Source organism: Oncorhynchus clarkii, chromosome 1 (assembly GCF_045791955.1).
Source record: "Oncorhynchus clarkii lewisi isolate Uvic-CL-2024 chromosome 1, UVic_Ocla_1.0, whole genome shotgun sequence".
In the NCBI taxonomy this organism is placed as follows: Eukaryota; Metazoa; Chordata; class Actinopteri; order Salmoniformes; family Salmonidae; genus Oncorhynchus; species Oncorhynchus clarkii.
The window spans coordinates 53371707-53394175 of NC_092147.1; the positions used below are offsets into that span (position 1 = coordinate 53371707).

The window sequence follows — 22469 nt, forward strand, 5'->3', positions numbered from 1 at the left end:
CATAGTGACGAAATAATTACAATATAGCAATTAAACACTGGAATGATAGATGTGCAGAAGATAAGTGTGCAAGTAGAGATACTGGTGTGAAAAGGAGCAAAATAAATAAAACAAATAACCGTTTGGGGATGAGGTAGTTGGATGGACAATTTACAGATGGGCTATGTACAGGTGCAGTGATCTGTGAGCTTAGTTCAATTGTCACACTCCACGAGATCCCAAAATATAAGCTTGTTTTTCTTCAATGTTTGTGAACATTGTAAATGTAAACAAATGCTGTATAGCCTCAAAACATGGTTAAAACAATAATGTTGATATCACAGATGGCCATTTATATCATGGATGGCCATTCCATGAGCACAGCATTTATTTTGTAACCTCACTAGGGTACGTGGGATGTTAGCGTCCCACCTGGCCAACATGCAGTGAAATTGCAAAGGGCCAAATTCAAAAACAGAAATACTCATTATAAGAATTCATAAAACATACACTGTTATACATCGGTTTAAAGATTAACTTCTTGTTAATCCAACCACAGTGTCAGATTTCAAAAAGGCTTTACAGCGAAAGGATAACATGTGATTATCTGAGAACAGCTCCCAGCAGACAAATCATTACCAACAGTTACCAGCCAAGTAGAGGAGTTACACAAGTCAGAAATAGCGATATAATTAATCACTTACCTTTGATGATCTTCATATGGTTGCACTCACAAGACACCCATTTACTCAATCAATTTTCATTTTGTTCGATAAAGTCCCTCTTTATATCCAAAAACTTCCGTTTTGTTCTGTAATCCACAGGCTCAAACGCAGTCACAACAGTCAGACGAAAAATCCAAATAGTATCCGTAAAGTTCGTAGAAACAGGTCAAACGATGTTTATAATCAATCCTCAGGTTGTTTTTAGCCTAAATAATCGATAATATTTCAACTGGACAATAACGTTGTCAATATAAAAGTTAAACAAGAAAGGCGCGCTCTCGGTCATGCGCATGAAAAAGCTCTGGGACACTGTAGGGTCCACTCATTCAGAGTGGTCTTACTCTCTCATTTTTCAGAATACAAACCTGAAACAATTTCTAAAGACTGTTGACATCTAGTGGAAGCCATAGGAAGTGCAATTTGAGTCCTAAGTCAATGGATACTGTAATGGCACTCAATAGAACACTACAAACATAAAAGAAATCCCACTTCCTGGATGGATTTTTCTCAGGTTTTCGCCTGCCAAATAAGTTATGTTATACTCACAGACATTATTTTAACAGTTTTGGAAACTTTAGAGTGTTTTTTATCGAAATATATGCATATCCTAGCTTCTGGGCATGAGTAGCAGGCAGTTTACTTTGGGCACGCTTTTCATCCGGAGGTGAAAATAGTGTAGTGAAGTTAACTCAAATCAATGAGCCCAATCAGTCCTCCATGAGAACAAAATAATAAACAACAGAGTAGGGCTGGCTCATAAGTCCTTAGTTTTGGGGTCGTGCTCAGGTAAAACAATTTTTCTAATCTATACTTCCATATTTCCACGTCCTATTCTTGAAGATTAAGGGGTATAACATTTATTGGAATGACTGGAATGACACACTTTGGTTTTTAATGTAAATATATAATTGAATCTTATTATACAGTGCCTTGCGAAAGTATTCGGCCCCCTTGAACTTTGCGACCTTTTGCCACATTTCAGGCTTCAAACATAAAGATATAAAACTGTATTTTTTTGTGAAGAATCAACAACAAGTGGGACACAATCATGAAGTGGAATGACATTTATTGGATATTTCAAACTTTTTTAACAAATCAAAAACTGAAAAATTGGGCGTGCAAAATTATTCAGCCCCTTTACTTTCAGTGCAGCAAACTCTCTCCAGAAGTTCAGTGAGGATCTCTGAATGATCCAATGTTGACCTAAATGACTAATGATGATAAATACAATCCACCTGTGTGTAATCAAGTCTCCGTATAAATGCACCTGCACTGTGATAGTTTCAGAGGTCCGTTAAAAGCGCAGAGAGCATCATGAAGAACAAGGAACACACCAGGCAGGTCCGAGATACTGTTGTGAAGAAGTAAAACCGTATTTGGATACAAAAAGATTTACCAAGCTTTAAACATCCCAAGGAGCACTGTGCAAGTGATAATATTGAAATGGAAGGAGTATCAGACCACTGCACATCTACCAAGACCTGGCCGTCCCTCTAAACTTTCAGCTCATACAAGGAGAAGACTGATCAGAGATGCAGCCAAGAGGCCCATGATCACTCTGGATGAACTGCAGAGATCTACAGCTGAGGTGGGAGACTCTGTCCATAGGACAACAATCAGTCGTATATTACACAAATCTGGCCTTTATGGAAGAGCGGCAAGAAGAAAGCCATTTCTTAAAGATATCCATAAAAAGTGTCGTTTAAAGGTTGCCACAAGCCACCTGGGAGACACACCAAACATGTGGAAGAAGGTGCTCTGGTCAGATGAAACCAAAATGGAACTTTTTAGCAACAATGCAAAACGTTATGTTTGGCGTAAAAGCAACACAGCTCATCACCCTGAACACACCATCCCCACTGTCAAACATGGTGGTGGCAGCATCATGGTTTGGGCCTGCTTTTCTTCAGCAGGGACAGGGAAGATGGTTAAAATTGATGGGAAGATGGTCCTGTATTTGGCTCCATCCATTCTGGAAGAAAACCTGATGGAGTCTGCAAAAGACCTGAGACTGGGACGGAGATTTGTCTTCCAACAAGACAATGATCCAAAACATAAAGCAAAATCTACAATGGAATGGTTCAAAAATAAACATATCCAGGTGTTAGAATGGCCAAGTCAAAGTCCAGACCTGAATCCAATCGAGAATCTGTGAAAAGAACTGAAAACTGCTGTTCACAAATGCTCTCCATCCAACCTCACTGAGCTCGAGCTGTTTTGCAAGGAGGAATGGGAAAAAATGTCAGTCTCTCGATGTGCAAAACTGATAGAGACATACCCCAAGCGACTTACAGCTGTAATCGCAGCAAAAGGTGGCGCTACAAAGTATTAACTTAAGGGGGCTGAATAATTTTGCACGCCCAATTTTTCAGTTTTTGCTTTGTTAAAAAAGTTTGAAATATCCAATAAATGTTGTTCCACTTCATGATTGTGTCCCACATGTTGTCGATTCTTCACAAAAAAATACAGTTTTATATCTTTATGTTTGAAGCCTGAAATGTGGCAAAAGGTCGCAAAGTTCAAGGGGGCCAAATACTTTCGCAAGGCACTGTATGTAGTAGAAAGTGATGGGTTAGAAGAAGCCTCATAACGAATCAATAAAGTAAAATTTAACATCCATATATGGCCAGCTATGTAAACTTTAACATTGATTTATCCTGCAATAGTTCAATGGTAACATACTTTTTTGTCTTCTTCTAATGCCTCTTAAAGGGAAAGTAATCTAAAAGTAACGGAATGTAATCAGATTATGTTACTGAGTTTGGGTAATCCAAAAGTTACGTTACCGATTACAATTTGGAACAGGTAACTAATAACTGTAACGGATTACAATTAGAAAGTAACCTGCCCAACCCTGCCAATCAATTGAATTTACCACAGGTGGACTCCAATCAAGTTGTAGAAACATCAAGCATGATCAATGGAAACAGGATACACTTGAGCTCAATTTCGAGTCTCATAGCAAAAGGGCTGAATACTTGTGTAAATAGGTTATTTCTGATATTTATTTTTAAATACATTTTCAGCATTTCTAGAAACCTGTTTTTGATTTGTCATTATGGGGTGTTGTCTGTAGATTGATGAGATGTTTTATTTATTTAACCCATTTTAGAATAAGGCTGTAAAGTAACCAAATGTGTAAAAAGGGAAGGGGTCTGAGTACTGTCCGAATGCACTGAATGTACAAAACATTATGACCACCTGATCTCTCCATGAAAGACTGATCAGGTGAATCCAGGTGAAAGCTATTATCCCATATTGAAGTCACTTGTTAAATTAACTGCAATCCGTGGAGATGAAGGGGAGGAGACAGGTTAAATAAGAATTTTTAAGCCTTCAGACAATTGAGACATGGATTATGTATGTGTGCCATTCAGAGGGTGAATTGGCACGACAAAAGATTTAAGTGCCTTTGAACGGCGCACGGTAGTAAGTGCCATGCACATCGGTTTGTCTAAAGAACTGCAACGCTGCTGGGTTTTTCACGCTCAACAGTTTCCCGTGTGCATCAAGAATGGTCCACCACCCAAAGGACTTCCAACCAACATTGGAGCATTGGAGTCATCACGGGCCAGCATCCCTGTGAAACAATTGACACCTTGTAGAGTTCAGGCCCTGACAAATTGAGGCTGTCCTGAGGGCAAAAACAGAGGTGCAACTTAATATTAGGAATGTTTTCTTAATGTTTTGTACACTCAGTGTATATGTTGTATTGTCACATACACTGGATAGTGAAATGTGTTGTTTTACAGGGTCAGCCATAGTAGTATGGCTCCCCTGGAGCAAATTAGGGTTAAGTGCCTTGCTCAAGGGCACAGACTGATTTTTCACCGTGTCGGCTTGGGAATTCGAAACATACATCAAAAAGCACCCAGGAATGGTTCAATAAGAGATGCTGGACAGTTCTGGAGTGGCCAGTGAAGAGCACAGATCTGAATAACATGCAAAATCTATAGGGACTGCTGAAAACATCAGTTGGAGGGTACCCCTCAGTTTGCTGCTGAAAAGTGGAAAAGAATGCCAGTAGAATGTTGCAGCAAGCTCATTGATGGCTACAAGAAGAGTTTGTCTGCAGTTATCTTGGCCAAAGGATGTGCAACGAAAGGATGTGCAAAAGAGTACTAGATTTGGAGTGCCAATAATTTTGTCGATAACATTTGTCAACTTGAGTTTTAGAAGAAATATGGAATTATCCTTCTTGGTCAAATAGCCCTTACAATGTGTTGGGTCATTGTCCTGTTAAAAAATTGATGGGATGGTATATCACTACAGAATGCTGTGGTAGCCATACTGGTTAAGTGTGCCTTGAATTCTGAATAAAATTCTGACAGTGTCACCAGCAAAGCACCCCCACACCTCCTCCTCCATGCCTCACAGCAGTTGGAACCAAAAATAAAAAAATTGGACTCAACAGACCAAAGGGCAGATTTCCATCGACTAATATCCATTGCGTGTGTTTCTTGGCACAAGCAAGTCTCTTCTTCTTATTGGTGTCCTTTAGTAGTGGTTTCTTAGCAGCAATTCGACCATGAAGGCCTAATTCACACAGTCTCCTCTGAACAGCTGATGTTGAGATGCGTCTTACTTTAACTCTAAAGCATTTATTTGGGTTGCAATCTGAGGTGCAGTTAACTCTAATGAACGTATCCTCTGCAGCAGAGGTAACTTCTTGTGGCGGTCCTCATGAGAGCCAGTTTCGTCAGAGCGCTTGATGGTTTTTGCGACTGCACTTGAAAAAACTTTAAAAGTTCTTGAAAATTTCCGGATTGACTGACCTTCATGTCTTAAAGTAATGATGGACTTTAGTTTGTCTTAGCTTATTTGAGATGTTCTTGCCATAATATGAACGTTGCCTTTTACCAAATAGGGCTATCTTTTGTATACCACCCCTACCTTGTCACAACACAACGGATTGGCTCAAACTCATTAAGAATGAAAGAAATTACACAAATTAACTTTTAACAAGGCACACCTGTTTAATTGACATGCATTCCAAGTGACTACCTCATGAAGCTGGTTGAGAGAATGCCAAAAGTGTGCAAAGCTGTCATCAAGGCAAAGGGTGGCTACTTTGAAGAATCTCAACTATAAAATATATTTAGATTTGTTCAAGACTTTTTTGGTTACTACATGATTCCATATGTGTTATTTCATAGTTCTGATGTCTTCGCTACTCATCTACAATGTAGAAAATAGTAAAAATAAAGAAAAACCCTTGAATGAGTAGGTGTGTCCAAACTACAGTTGAAGTCTGAAGTTTACATACACTTAGGTTGGAGTCATTAAAACCCATTTTTCAACCACTCCACACATTTCGTGTTAACAAACTATAGTTTTGGCAAGTAGGTTAGGACATCTATTTTGTGCATGACAAGTAATTTTTTAAACATTTGTTTACAGACAGATGATTTCAATTATCATTCACTGTATCACAATTCCAGTGGATCAGAAGTTTACATACATTAAGTGGACTGTGCCTTTAAAATTCCAGAAAATGATGTCATGGCTTTAGAAGCTTCTGATAGGCTTATTGACATCATAGGCGAACTGACAACCTTCAAACTCAGTGCCTCTTTGCTTGACGTCATGGGAAAATCAAAATAAATCAGCCAAGACCGCAGAAAATAAATTGTACACGTCCACAAGTCTGGTTCATCCTTGGGAGCAATTTCCAAATGTCTGAAGGTACCACGTTAATCTGTACAAACAATAGTACGCAAGTATAAACACCATAGGACCACACAGGCGTCCTACTGCTCATGAAGAAGATGCGTTCTGTCTCCTAGAGATGAACGTACTTTGGTATGAAAAGTGCAAATCAATCCCAGAACAACAGCAAAGGACCTTGTGAAGATGCTGGAGGAAACAGGTACAAAAGTACCTATATCGTCATAACCTGAAAGTCCGCTCAGCAAGGAAGAAGCCACTGCTCCAAAACCGCCATAAAAAAGCTAGACTACGGTTTGCAACTGCACATGGGGACAAAGATCGTACTTTTTGGAGAACTGTCCTCTGGTCTGATGACAAACAAATTGGACTGTTTGGCCATAATGACCATCGTAATGTTTGGAGGAAAAAGGGGGACGCTTGCAAGCCGAAGAACACCATCCCAACCGTGAAGCATGGGGGTGGCAGCATCATGTTGTGGGGGTGCTTTGCTGCAGGAGGGACTGGTGAACTTCACAAAATTGATGGCACCATGAGGAAGGAAAGTTATGTGGATATATTGAAGAAAAATCTCAAGACATCAGTCAGGAAGTTAAAGCTTGGTCGCAATTGCATCTTCCAAATTAACAATGCTAATAACCATACTTCCAAAATTGTGGCAAAATGGCTTAAGGACAACAAAGTCAAGGTATTGGAGTGGCCATCACAAAGCCCTGACCTCAATCCTATATAACATGTGTGGGCAGAACTGAAAAAGTGTGCGCGAGCAAAGAGGCCTTACAAACCAGACTCAGTTACACCAGCTCTGTCAGGAGGAATGAGCCAAAATTCACCCAACTTATTGTGGGAAGCTTGTAGAAGGCTACCCGAAACGTTTGACCCAACGTAAACAATTTAAAGGCAATGCTACCAAATAATAATTGAGTGTATGTAAACTTCTGACCCACTGGGAATGTGATGAAAGAAATAAAAGCTGAAATAAATCATTCTCTCTACTATTATTCTGACATTTCACATTCTTAAAATAAAGTGCTGATCCTAACTGACCTAAGACAGGGAAGTCTTACTAGGATTGAATGTCAGGAATTGTGAAAACTGAGTTTAAATGTATTTGGCTAAGGTGTATGTAAACTTCCAACTTCAACTGTACATCCAGAATGTGTGTGCACTCACTGAGCAGTGCTCCCCCATAGAGTCTGATGGAGACACTGGTGTTGTTGATCTCCTCTTCAAACACTATGTCATACAGCTGCTTGGGCAACACCAGGGCCTGCAGAGGGAGCACAACACAGCACACTCATCATCTTAATCACAACATGCACCATTGTAACAATACTTCGGGGGATAGTTTGAGGTCCCAGAGCATAGCTCGATCAACCACGGGCAGCGGTTGTAACTACTGCTCCAAGAAAGCTAGGTCTGTTTGTGACAAAATCACCAGGCAGTTGCTCCTCAAATAGAGCATTAGACAGAGAATAACTTAATTTACCATTAAACAATGTGGCTTCCTGTACACCCACAGTAAAACCATTCACAGACATAGTAACAGGGTCTAAGGTCATTCAGCTACACAGTAAATTTAGGGGCAGACAAAGGCTGAGCTGTTCTTCCCAGATGTCCCATCGAGATAGTGTAGTGAAGACTAACTGTATGGGACTCTGTTCACTAAAGAGAGGGGAGACTGAAAGAGTGGACAAACTGCTTCCTTAACTCCTAGTGAAATATTTTGGTACAGTTCTAAACCACTCGTGAGAGTTCTAAACGGTGAAAGATAACCCTACTGTCAAGCCAGAGAATGAAACACTTCAGGTGAGGAGTGGTTACAGAGGTCTGGATCATGTTTACTCCAGGTAAATGCCACAATAAAGGAAATACTTGAGTAAATGAGGGGTAGAAAGTATATTGAAAGCAGATGCTTCCACACAGGTGTGTTTCTCGAGGTAATTAAGCAATTAACATCCCATCATGCTTAGGGTCATGTATAAAGAAGGAGCATAGTGGGTTTAAAAAAGGAGCATAGTGGGTTTAAAGGGAGTGTGTGTGTGTGTGTCTCATTCATCAGATCTCAAACCAATTGAACACTTTATGTGAGATTCTGGAGTGGTGCCTGAGACAGTGCTTTCCTCCTAAGGCTGTTACGGTGACCGTATTACCGCCACACCGGCAGTCATGAGTCATGACCGCAGTCAAATTCCACATGACAGTTGAGTCACAGTAACTAGGCTTCTCCAAAACTACACTTTGATGTCGCTGATGGTCATTTGTAGCCTACCAAACTTGCTAATGGCCTGGTACTCAGCGCTCTATTGTCCTTCTAATCAATGCAAATGCCATCGAAAATCAAATCAAACACTTCATGAGAGCCCTGGCATTCAGAGTTTACGCAGAATAGGATCATCTTTTGAGCAGCGAGAGCCAGCTCCTCATAGCTGGTTGATGCATGGAATGAAATAAGTGTTCCTATGAGCCCATGTGGCGCAACATTTCTATAGGCTATGATATGAAATTGGGTGAGAAAACAGAGTTTTAATGACCTCTTAAAAAGACAAGGATCCCATCAGCACATACAGTACCAGTCTGGACAGTTTGGACACGCCTACTCATTCAAGGGTTTTTCTTTATTTTACTAATTTCTACATTGTAGATTAACAGCAGATAATTATGAAGACATAACAATTAAGAAATAACACGTATGAAATCATGTAGTAACCAAAAAAGTGTTAAAACATATCAAAATATATTTTATATTTGAGATTCTTCAAAGTAGCCACCCTTTGCCTTGATGACAGCTTTGCCATTCTCTCAACCAGCTTCATGAAGTAGTCACCTGGAATGCATTTCAATTACACAGGTGTGCCTTGTTAAAGTAAATTTGTGAAATTTCTTTCAATCTTAATGCATTTGAGCCAATCAGTTGTGTTGTGACAAGGTAGGGGTGGTATACAGAAGATAGCCCTATTTGGTAAAAGACCAAGTCCATATTATGTCAAGAACAGCTCAAATAAGCAAAGAGAAACGACAGTCCATCATTACTTTAAGACATGAAGGTCAGTCAATCCGGAAAATTTCAAGAACTTTGAAAGTTTCTTCAAGTGCAGTCGCAAAAACCATCGGGTGCTATAATGAAACTGGCTCTCATGAGGACCACCACAGGAAAGGAAGACCCAGAGTTATCTCTGCTACAAAGGATACGTTCATTAGAGTTAACTGCACCTCAGATTGTAGCCCAAATAAATGATTCACAGAGTTCAAGTAAGAGACATATCAACATCAACTGTTCAGAGGAGACTGTGTGAATCAGGCCTTCATGGTCAAATTGCTGCAAAGAAACCACTACTAAAGGACACCAATAATAAGAAGATACTTGCTTGGGCCAAGAAACATGAAATCTGTCCTTTGGTCAGATGAGTCCAAGTTTGAGATTTTTGGTTCCAATCGCTGTCTTTGTGAGATGCAGAGTATTTGAACAGATGATCTCTGCATGTGTGGTTCCCACTGTGAAGCATGGAGGAGGAGGTGTTATGGTGTGGGGGTGCTTTGCTTGTGTCTGATTTACTACGAATTCAAGGCACAATTTACCAGCATGGCTACCACAGCATTCTGCAGCGATACGCCATCCCATCTGGTTTGCACTTAGTGGGACTATAATTTGTTTTTCATCAGGACAATGACCCAAAACGCAACTCCCAGCTGTGTAAGGCCTATTTTACTACGAAGGAGAGTGATGGAGTGGTGCATCAGATGTGGGAACTCCTTCAAGACTGTTGGAAAAGCATTCCTCATGAAGCTGGTTGAGAGAATGCCAAGAGTGTGCAAAGCTGTCATCAAGGCAAATGGTGGCTACTTTGAAGAATCTCAAATGTAAAATATATTTTGAGTTGTTTAACACTTTTTTGGTTACTACATGATTCCACGTGTGTTATTTCATAGTGTTGATGTCTTCACTAGTATTCTACAATGAAAATAGTACAAATAAAGAAAAACCCTTGAATGAGTAGGAATGTCCAAACTATATGTAAAGATGTAGCCTAGCCCATAGGCCTATACTGTATGTTTTGATAAGGTTTGTATCACAACTAAAGTGGCCAAATAAATCTAAGTGTAGCCTATATGCCTAGGACCCCTGGAACAGGGATGGAGAGCCCATAGCCTACACAGCCTAGTTAAAGGTATGAATAAGAGACTGAGGAAGTGCTCAAAAACCAGAGCGGAGTGCATGCTTTTCAAACTACTTTTTTCAAATCATCATTAGTCACATCATGCAGCCTTAGAATGTATTATAAATCAAAACATTCAACATAAGTGTTTTTTTTATCACAACTAAAGCATCATACATAACTCTAAAATAAGCATATAGGAGGACCGGTTTCAAATGATCACTTTGTTAATTAACTGCTCAACATAGAATAGTGCACACTAGCTCAGAAATTGTTTGGGGAAAATATCCTTTCCATTTTACTCAGCTATGTTCAATTCTATTCTTGTTACTTTTAAATAATATAAAATAATGCCACAGGAAGTATTTCATATGCTATTCTGTTGTTCTGAAATAGGCAATATTATCATATTATAATTTTTCTTTAGATTTATTTTAATGGTGTAGGCAACCCTGGTCCGAGAGTGCCACAGCCAGTTCATGTTTTTGATTTAACCAGGCAATCACTGAATTGATGAATTCAGTTGGTCAGGTGTGGTGCCTAGTTGGAACAAAATCTTGCAGTGTCTGTGGCGCTCCAGGAATAGGGTTGCCTACCCCTGGTGGAGGCTATATTAAATGGATTTTTCAATGTTGATGTTCCAAAGGTCAGCATCAGTGGCTTGTATGCTATGTGTAATTAACCGTCAATAACCATGAGACCGGCAAATATTTGCATGACAGTTACCGGCTGGTTACCGGCTGACAACATTTCATGACCGCCACACAGCCTTATTTTCACCACCATCAACAAAACACCAAATGATGGAAATTCTTGTGGAGAATGGTGTTGCATCCCTCCAATACAGATACAGACACTTGTAGAATACATCCCAAGGCGCTTTGTCGCTGTTCCGGCAGCTCGTAGTTGCCCAATGCCCTATTAAGACACAATGTTGCCGTGTCCTTTATTTTGGCAGTTACCTGTATGTGTGTGTTGTGACTGTGTGTCATTCAGTCTCTATCAACTCACCATCAAGGCCATGACTGTGAAGGCTACTGCAGAGATGAGGATCCAGACCCTCAGTCCAACAGGCTCTCGCACCTGATACTTGATGTCATTCCCCAACATCTGACTGAGCTGTGTGTGTGTGTGTGTGTGTGTGTGTGTGTGTGTGTGTGTGTGTGTGTGTGTGTGTGTGTGTGTGTGTGTGTGTGTGTGTGTGTGTGTGTGTGTGTGTGTGTGTGTGTGTGAGAGAGAGAGACACACAGGGAGAGAGACAGAGAGAGAGGATGAGGAAAGAAAGAACATCATTAAGACATTTTCTAATTAGAGCTAGTTAATGTCTATGTCTAATGTCTATTGCTGGAGAGTCAGGAAACCCCTCAGGGATTTTACCATGAGGAAATGGTGACTTTAAAACAGTTAGAGTTTGCTGTGATAGTAGAAAACTGAGGATGGATCAACATTGTAGTTACTCCACAGAGAAGGAAGAATACAGAATAAAAATATTCCAAAACATGCATCCTGTTTGCAACAAGGCATGAGAGCTTCTTAAGTGCAATAAATGTTCTTCTAGCTTTCTTAAAAGGCATATTCTTCTCCTCTCCCCTTGGTCCCTATAAGAGAAAGTATAGCACTTTGTTTTCTGTCAATATACAGTGCCTTCAGAACGTATTCAGACCCTTGACATGTTCCACAATTTTTTACATTACAGCCTTATTCTAAAATCGATTAAATAAATAAAAATCCTCAGCAATCTACACACAATACCCCATAATGATAAAGCAAAAACAGATCTGACATTTTAGCAAATTGATTCAAAATAAAACAGAAATAACTCATTTACATAAATATTCAGACCCTTTGCTATGAGACATGAAATTGAGGTCAGGTGCATCCTGTTTCCATTGATCATCCTTAAGATGTTTCTACAAATTGATTGTCCACCTGGGGTCCACCTGGGGTAAATTCAATTGATTAGACATGATTGGGAAAGGCACACACCGGTCTATATAAGGTCCCACAGTTGAAAGTGCATGTCAGAGCAAAAACCAAGCCATGAGGTTGAAGGAATTGTCCATAGAGCTCCGAGACAGGATCGTGTCGAGGCACAGATTTGGGGAAGGGTACAAAAAATGTCTGCAGCATTGAAGGTCCCCAAGAACATATTGACCTCCATCATTCTTAAATGGAATAAGTTTTGATCCAACAAGACTCTTCCAAGAGCTGAGAAATTGGGGGAGAAGGGCCTTGGTCAGGAAGGTGAACAAGAAACGATGGTCACTCTGACAGAGATCCAGAGTTCCTCTGTGGAGATGGGAGAAGTTTCCAGCAGGACAACCATCTCTGCAGCACTCCAGAAATCAGGCCATTACGGTAGAGTGGCCAGACGGAAGCCACTCGGCAGTAAAATGCACATGACAGCCCACTTGGAGTTTGCCAAAAGGCACCTAAAGACTCTCAGACCATGAGAAACAAGATTCTCTGGTCTGATGAAACCAAGTTTGAACTCTTTGACCTGAATGCCATGCATCACGTCTGGAGGAAACCTGGCACCATCCCTACAGTGAAGCATGGTGGTAGCTGGGTGCTTGTGATACTTGCGAGATTTGTTCATGACATTTCGCAGTGGAACACGGTGGGGGAACAACAATCTGCCGTGTTTCTCAGCCTGGAAGAATTTGTGGCTGAGGTGAAAAAGGTTTTCGATTTTCTGTTGTCTGGGAGAGAGGCTGCCCGGAAGTTACTCCAGCTTCGCGGACTATGCGGTTGATTTCCGCTCATTGGCTGCTGAGAGTGCCAAGAATCCGGATTTCCCTGTTTGACACATTCCTTCATGGATTATCGGAGGTGGTTAAGGACGAGCTCGAAGCCCGGGAGCTGCCTACAGGTCTTGATTTGCGCATCGCCTTGACCATCTGGATCGATAGGCGGCTACGGGAACTTAGGGGGGAGAGGAGATCTGATTGCGGTCCCAATTGCTTGCCTCCAAGGAACTCTGGATGTCCCCGAGAGGATCCAAGCTTACTAAAGTTCCCCCGAAGTCTACCGACTAGCCTTTATCGAAGCCGATGCAACTCGGCAGAGCTAGCCTGTCTCCAGCCGAAAGATTACGCAGACTTAAAATCAAGAGTTGTCTGTATTGTGGAACTGCTGGTCATTATGTGTCTACCTCTCCTTTAAATTGACCAGGCTCATCAGTAGGTACAAGGAATCTGGAGGGCCACACGGAGAGTTTTTCTTCTCCCTTTACTTGCACCCTCTTCATGCCATCCTGCTGTGGGGCGACCAGTCTAAATCTCTCTGGGTTCTCATTGACTCTAGGTCGACGAGAGTTTCATGGACGACACCCTGGTGTCTGAGCTAGGCATCCCCACTCAGCCCGTCTCCACTACACTGTCTGAGCTAGGCATCCCCACTCAGCCCGTCTCCACTCCACTCCACCTGGACGTTAAAGCACTGGATGGACGCTCTATAGGCAGGCTTACCCACAATACTAGCCCTATCCACCTGCGTGTGTCCGGGAACCACAGTGAGTCAATGCAGTTATACAGTTTATGCTCATCAAGTCTCCTCAGGTTCCCGTGGTATTGGGGTTTTCTTGGCTCCAGCTCCACAATCAAATCTAATGTATTTATATAGCCCTTCTTACATCAGCTGATATATCAAACTGCTGTACAGAAACCCAGCCTAAAACCCTAAACAGCAAGCAATGCAGGTGTAGAAGCACCTAGAAAGGCCAAAACCTAGGAAGAAACCTAGAGAGGTACCAGGCTATGAGGGGTGGCCAGTCCTCTTCTGGCTGTCCCTTGTGGAGATTATAACAGAACATGGCCTCCCTCACTAACTTCAAGCATCGGCTGTCAGAGCAGCTTACACAGCCCATCTGTAAATAGCCCATCCAACCAACTAACTACCTCAGCCCCATATTTGTTTGTTTTTTTCTGCTCTTTTGCACACCAGTATTTCTACTTGCACATCCTCATCTGCACATCTATCACTCCAGTGTTAATTGCTAGGTAGTCCTGAGGCATGGTCCTAGAGCTCAGGTCCTCCTCCGAGAGAGAGAAAGAAAGAGAGAATTAGAGAGAGCATACTTAAATTCACACAGGACACCAGATAAGACAGGAGAAATACTCCAGATATAACAGACTGACCCTAGCCCCCAGACACAAACTACTGCAGCATAAATACTGGAGGCTGAGACAGGAAGGGCCAGGAGACACTGTGGCCCCATCCGATGATACAGGGCCAAACAGGAAGGATATAACCCCACCCACTTTGCCAAAGCACAGCCCCCACACCACTAGAGGGATATCTTCAACCACAAACCTACCATCCTGAGACAAGGCCGAGTATAGCCCACAAAGATCTCAGCCACGGCACAACCGAAAGGGGGTGCCAACCGACAGGAAGGTCACGTCAGTGACTCAACCTACTCAAGTGACGCCTCCCTACTAGGGACAGAACATTTCTGATTTTTGCAATGTTATGTACATGGAAAAAGCAGTCCTTGAAACAGTCTTGATATGTTCTTCAAAAGAGAGATCAGGGTCCAGAGTAATGCCGAGGTCCTTCACAGTTTTATTTGAGACGATTAATTGTCATATTCAACAGAAGATCTCTTTGTTTCTTGGGACCTAGAACAAGCATCTCTGTTTTGTCCGAGTTTAAAGGAGAAGGTTTGCAGCCATCCACTTCCTTATGTCTGAAACACAGGCTTCCAGCGAGGGCAATTTTGGGGCTTCACCATGTTTCATTGCAATGTACAGCTGTGTGTCATCCGCATAGCAGTGAAAGTTAACATTATGTTTTCCAATGACATCCCCAAGAGGTAAAATATATAGTGAAAACAATAGTGGTCCTAAAACGGAACCTTGAGGAACCCCCGAAATATACAGTTGATTTGTCAGAGGACAAACCATTCACAGAGACAAACTGATATCTTTCCGACAGATAATATCTAAACCAGGCCAGAACTTGTCCGTGTAGACGAATTTGGGTTTTCAATCTTTCCAAAAGAATGTGGTGATCGATGGTATCAAAAGCAGCACTAAGGTCTAGGAGCACGAGGATAGATGCAGAGCCTCGGTCTGACGCAATTAAAAGGTAATTTACCACCTTCACAAGTGCAGTCTCAGTGCTATGATAGGGTTATAAACCAGACTGAAGCATTTAGTATACATTGTTTGTCTTCAGGAAGGCAGTGAGTTGCTGTGCAACAGTATTTTTTTGTTGTTGTGAGGAATGGGAGATTCGATATAGGGCGATCATTTTTTATATTTTCTGGGTCAAGGTTTGGCTTTTTCAAAAAAGGCTGCAACTTTTAGTGAGTTTGGTACACATCCGGTGGATAGAGAGATGTTTATTATGTTCAACATAGGAGGGCCAAGCACAGGAAGCAGCTCTTTCAGTAATTAAGTTGGAATAGGGTCCAGTATGCAGCTTGAAGGTTTAGAGGCCATGATTATTTTCATCATTGTATCAAGAGATATAGTACTAAAACACGTGAGTGTTTCCCTTGATCCTAGGTCCTGGCAGAGTTGTGACGACTCAGGACATCTGAGCTTTGGAGGAATACACAGATTTAAAGAGGAGTCCGTAATTTGCTTTCTAATGATCATGATCTTTTCCTCAAAGAAGTTCATGAATTTATTACTGCTGAAGTGTAAGCTATCCTCTCTTGGGGAATATTGCTTTTTAGATAGCTTTGCGACAGTATCAAAAGTACATTTCGGATTGTTCTTATTTTCCTCAATTAAGTTGGAAAAATAGGATGATGAGCAGCAATGAGGGCTCTTCGATACTGCACGGTGCCGTCTTTCCAAGCTAGTCGGAAGACTTCCAGGTTGGTGTGGTGCCATTTCCGTTCCAATTTTCTGGAAGCCTGCTTCAGAGCTCGGGTATTTTTTGTATACCAGGGAGCTAGTTTCTTATGACAAATGTTTTTAGGGGTGCAACTGCATCTAGGTTATTGCGCAAGGTTAAATTGAGTTCCTCAGTTAGATGGTTAACAGCTTTTTGTCCTCTGACGTCCTTGGGTAGGCAGAGGGAGTCTGTGGAAGGACATCAAGGAATCTTTGGGTTGTCTGAGAATTTATAGCACAACTTTTGATGGTTGGGGTCTGAGCAGATTATTTATTGCGATTGCAAATGTAATAAAATGGTGTTCCGATAGTCCAGGATTATGAGGAAAAACATTAAGATCCACAACATTTATTCCATGGGACAAAACTAGGTCCAGAGTAATACTGTGGCAGTGCGTAGGTCCGGAGACATGTTGGACAAAACCCACTGAGTCGATGATGGCTCCGAAAGCCTTTTGGAATGGGTCTGGGGACTTTTCCATGTGAATATTAAAGTCACCAAAAATGTGAATATTATCTGCTATGACAACAAGGTCCGATAGGAATTCAGGGAACTCAGTGAGGAACTCTGTATATGGCCCAGGAGGCCTGTAAACAGTAGCTATAAAAAGTGATTGAGTAGGCGCATAGATTTCATGACTAGAAGCTCAAAAGACGAAAACTGCTTTTTTTTTGTAATTTGAGATTTGCTATCGTGAATGTTAGCAACATCCCCTTATCAACTGGACTGCTGGTACTATCGTGGGCTGGAGCCCGTTCTGCATTGCCCGTTGTCTGAAGTCGGCGCAGCCTGCCCCGGAACATCTTCCTGTGGGCTCGGAAGAAGCTTCGAACCCTCCCCGCCGTTCTCACGGAGTACCAGGATCTCCGGGAGGCTTCCTTCGCATCGACCTTCTCCCGGATACAACACCACCCCGGGGACAGCTGTATTCACTGTTGGGTCCGGAGACCAAGGCTATGGAGACATACATTGAGGACTCCCTGGCTGCAGGGGATATCGGTCCTTCTGCCTCCACCGCGCATTGACTACCGGAGCTTCAATGACATCATGGTTAAAACCTGTTTGGGCTAGAGGGCAGCATTTTCACGTTTGGATGAAAAGCGTGCCCAGAGTAAACTGCCTGCTACTCAGGCCCAGATGCTGGATATGCATATGATGAGTCGATTCGGATAGAAAACACTCTGAAATTTCTAAAACTGTTTGAATGATGTCTGTGAGTATAACAGAAAAACCTGAGAAAAATTGAACCAGGAAGTGGTAAATCTGAGGTTTGTAGTTTTTCAACTCTTGGCCTATCGAATACACAGTGTCTATGGGGTCATATTGCACTTCCTAGGGCTTCCACTAGATGTCAGTCTTTAGAACCTTGTTTGGTGCTTCTACTGTGAAGTGGGGCGAATGAGAGGGGAGATTGAGTAAGGTCTCTCCCAGAGTGCCACGAGCTGACCATGTGTGTTCACGTGATAGTTAGCTTGCATTCCATTGCATTTCTGAAGACAAAGGAATATTCCGGTTGGAACATTATTGAAGATTTATGTTAAAAACATCCTAAAGATTGATTCTAAACATCATTTGACATGTTTCTACGGACTGTAACAGAACTTTTTGACTTTTCGCCTGCTCCTAGTGATCGCGCGTCATGATTTTGGAATACTGGGCTAAACGCGCTAACAAAAAGAAGGTGTTTGGACATAAATGATGAACTTTATCGAACAAAACAAAATTTATTGTGGAATTGGGGTTCCTGGGAGTGCATTCTGATGAAGATCATCAAAGGTAAGTGAATATTTATAATGCTATTTCTGACTTCTGTTGACTCCAACATGGCGGATATCTGTTTGAGTTGTGTTGGTCTCTGAGGGCCGTACTCAGATTATTGCATGGTGTGCTTTTTCCGTAAAGTTTTTTTGAAATCTGACACAGCGGTTGCATTAACCTCTCCTGGATAGGGGACGCAAGCGTCCCACTTGGCCAAAAGCCAGGGAAAATGCAGCACGGCAAATTCAAATAAAATGATATAAAAATCTAACTTTCATTAAATCACACATGTAAGATACTAAATTAAAGCTACACTTATTGTGAATCCAGCCAACATGTCAGATTTTTAAAAGGCTTTTCGGTGAAAGCATAAGAAGCTATTATCTGATGATAGCACAACAGTAAACAAAGAGAATAGCATATTTCAACCCTGCAGGCGCTACACAAAACACAGAAATAAAATATAAACAATGCCTTACCTTTGACGAGCTTCTTTTGTTGGCACTCCAATATGTCCCATAAACATCACAATTGGTCCTTTTGTTCAATTAATTCCATCCATATATATCCAAAATGTCCATTTATTTGGCATGTTAGATCCAGAAAAAAACAGCTTCCAACTTGCGCATCACTACAAAATATTTCAAAAGTTACCTGTAAACTTTGCCAAAATATTTCAAATTACTTTTAATACAACTTTAGGTATTTTTAAACGTTAATAATCGATCAAATTGAAGACGGGTCTATCTGTGTTCTCTACAGGAAGACAACAAACCAACGCTACTTTTCAAGTCTTACGCAACTCTCAACAGTGTTACCCAGTTCCTAGATGGCCGTACTTCTTTATTGCACAAAGGAATAACCTCAACCAAATTTCAAAGACTGGTGACATCCAGTGGAAGCGGTAGGAACTGCAAACAAGTGCCTAAGAAATATCGTTTCCCAATGAGCCTCACTGAACAGGCAGAGTCCTAAAAAAAAAAATTCTGAATGGTTAGTCCTCGGGGTTTTGCCTGCTACATAAATTCTGTTATACTCACAGACATGATTCAAACAGTTTTAGACACTTCAGAGAGTTTCCTATCCAAATCTACTACTAATATGCATATTTATCCAAAAGTGAAAATGCTGCCCCCTATACCTTAAGAAGTTAAGGAGAAGTATATCTTGAATTCTGTGAATAACACTTGTATATTTTATCAATGTTTATTATGACTATTTCTGTAAATTGATGTGGCTCTGTGCAAATTCACGGGATGTTTTGGAGGCAAAGCCAAATGTAAACTGAGGTTTTTGGATATAAATATAAACTTGATTGAACAAAACATACGTGTATTGTGTAACATGTTGTCCCGGGAGTGTCATCTGATGAAGAATATCAAAGTGATTCATTTTATCTCTATTTCTGCTTTTTGTGACTCCTCTCGTGGGTTGTAAATTCACTGTATGCTTTCTGTGACAAGTTGCTGACCTAACATAATGAAAGGTTCTGCTTTCGCCGAAAAGCCTTTTTGAAATCGGACACTGTGGTTGGATTAACGAGAATTATATCTTTAAAATGGTGTCTAATACTTGTATGTTTGAGAAATCTGAATAATGAGATTTCTGTTGATTGAATTTTGCGCCCTGCACTTTCATTGGCTGTTGGCGAGGGGTTCTGCTAGAGGAACGGAACCCTGGTCCTAGACACGTTAAGAAACGCTACCCGCTTTAGAGCCACTTCGAAAATTGTGAGTTCCATCACTCCACCATCACTTTCCTTGGATACATGATCGCTGCTTGGAATGTGCAGATGGATCTGGGAAAGGTGAGAGCGGTGGTGGATTGGCCCCAAACCACTTCCAGAATGCAACATTTATTAGGATTTTCCAATTTCTATCGCTGTTTTATCCAGAGTCGCAGTGAAGTTGGCACCCTGGCTTCCCCCATCAGCACTCACATTTCCCAAGGTCCTGTTCACGTTGTCCCCAGCTACTGACCGGTCGTTCCTGGACCTTAACCACCACTTCACTACAGCTCCCATATTGATTCATCTGAACCCATCCCGTCAGTTCGTGGTGGAGGTAGACGCTTCGGATGTCAGAGTGGGGGCCAGGCTCTCCCAACGTTCTTCCCTGGACCTTAAGCTGCATCCCTGCGCCTTAACGCCACTGAGAGGAATTATGTGGGGAATCGAGAACTACTCGCAGTGAAGTTGGCCTTGGAGGAGTGGAGACACTGGTTAGAGGGGGCAGACTTCCATTCATAGTGTGGACGGATCACAAGAACCTGGAATATCTTCACAACGCTAAGCGTCCCACAACGCTTCGCTGGCCATGGCAGAACACTGACATTCCTGTCTTGGAGGAAATCACGCACAGAACGAGCAGTATGGCTGGTGGCATTGTCATGCTGGAGGGCTATGTCAGGATGAGCCTGCAGGAAGGGTACCACATGAGGGAGGAGGATGTCTTCCCTGTAACGCACAGCATTGAGATTCCCTGCAATGACAACAAGCTCAGTCCGATGATGCTGTGACACACCGCCCCAGACCATGACGGACCCTCCACCTCCAAATCGATCCCGCTCCAGAATACAGGCCTCGTTGTAACGCTCATTACTTTGACGATAAACGCAAATATGACCATCACCCCTGGTGAGACAAAACCGCGACTCATCAGTGAAGAACACTTTTTGCCAGTCCTGTCTGGTCCAGCGACGGTGGGTTTGTGCCCATAGGCGACGTTGTTGCCGGTGATGTCTGGTGAGGACCTGCCTTACAACAGGCCTACAAGCCCTCAGTCCAGCCTCTCTCAGCATATTGCGGACAGTCTGAGCACTGATGGAGGGATTGTGCATTCCTAGTATAACTTGGGCAGTTGTTGTTGCCATCCTGTACCTGTCTCGCAGGTGTGATGTTCGGATGTACCTATCCTGTGCAGGTCTTGTTACACATGGTCTGCCACTGTGAGGTAGATCAGTTGTCCGTCCTGTCTCCCTGTAGCGATGGCTTAGGCGTCTCACAGTACGGACATTGCAATTTATTGCCCTGGCCACATCTGCAGACCTCATGCCTCCTTGCAGCATGCCTAAGGCACATTCACGCAGATGAGCAGGGCCCCTGGGCATCTTTCCTTTGGTGTTTTTCCAGAGTTAGGACACTAAAGAGGCCTTTCTACTAAGTTTTCATAACTGTGACCTTAGTTGCCTACCGTCTGTAAGCTGTTAAGTGTCCTAACGACCATTCCACAGGTGCATGTTCATTAATGGTTTATGATTCATTGAAAAAGCATGGAAAACAGTGTTTAAACCCTTTACAATGAAGATCTGTAAAGTTATTTGGATTTTGACTAATTATCTTTGAAAGACAGGGCCCTGAAAAAGGGACGTTTCTTTTTTTGCTGAGTTTATGAATCAAATCAAAAACGTAATGCAAACCTGGAATGGTGCCTATCGTCAGACAAAATGTGTAGTCTAATCAGTTTTCTTGTGTGCATATTTCTGTGAATTACTATTCCAGACTTTCCAAATGCATTTGGGCAAGACAATGCTGTGGATGACACAGTGGATGTTGCTTTGGATGATAATGTGGTTGAGCAAAAACACTGAACCCAAGGGATACAAAATTGCCAGTAGTAATACAATCCTGCCAGGCCCCTGGGAGAAGATCTACATATTCTAGGGGAATCCAGGTAAAACTCCAGATCGATACCCCTAAGAGGAAACTTCCGGGCAGAAGAGTTGGCTGAGTGTTGTGGAGCAGATGAAGATGCAGGTGATGAAGATCCCACCTGGGAGATGACATCAGATGAGGATTCAGAGGAAGATGATCTGGATATCAGAGTTGATGAAGAGCAGAGAGCAGACCATAGACCAGGAAAACAAAGACCATCCCTGGTCTTTGAGAGCAGCCTGTCTTTCCTTCTTTTGAGGTACATGGTTTGCGGTGCACAGCCATGTTGCGTCATCCTGTGCCGGTGCATCGGCACCCTCATCGTTTTGGACCAACTTTTCCCTAAGGACACACCAGTACCTGGAAAAGCCAGCCAACCCATGACACTATGACTATAGGTAACCTCATGATCACAAGTTTCATCTTGTTCATTGGAGAGAGTCCAACAAATTTCCTGAACATGGTTGCAATCATGGGAATTCTGACCATCGCCACTCGGACCTAGAACCTGCTGCAATCTTCCTATCTTGTTCCTGCAGTAAGGTGAGTGTTGTGTTGGTAGCAAGCCCATATTCTTAGTAACATCAAGGGAACAATCTGTCTGGGTGGTGACGGACGATGAGCAATTTCTCAGTCTATTTCTGAAAATGGAATGTTGATGGAAAGCATTTTTCCTTCTCT

The 22469-nt window shown here is 42.1% G+C and overlaps 1 protein-coding gene across 1 annotated transcript in view; it reads right to left on the bottom strand.

Moving 5' to 3' along the window:
* Positions 1-22469, bottom strand: part of LOC139416587 (tumor protein p53-inducible protein 11-like) — a 121229-nt gene that overhangs the window by 16463 nt on the left and 82297 nt on the right. Inside the window, exons 3-4 of the mRNA XM_071165432.1 lie at positions 11540-11647; positions 7545-7641 (exon numbers count right to left, since the gene is read on the bottom strand). Of these exons, the coding sequence (XP_071021533.1) occupies positions 7545-7641; positions 11540-11647 (205 nt within the window). The remainder of the gene's footprint in view (positions 1-7544; positions 7642-11539; positions 11648-22469) is intronic.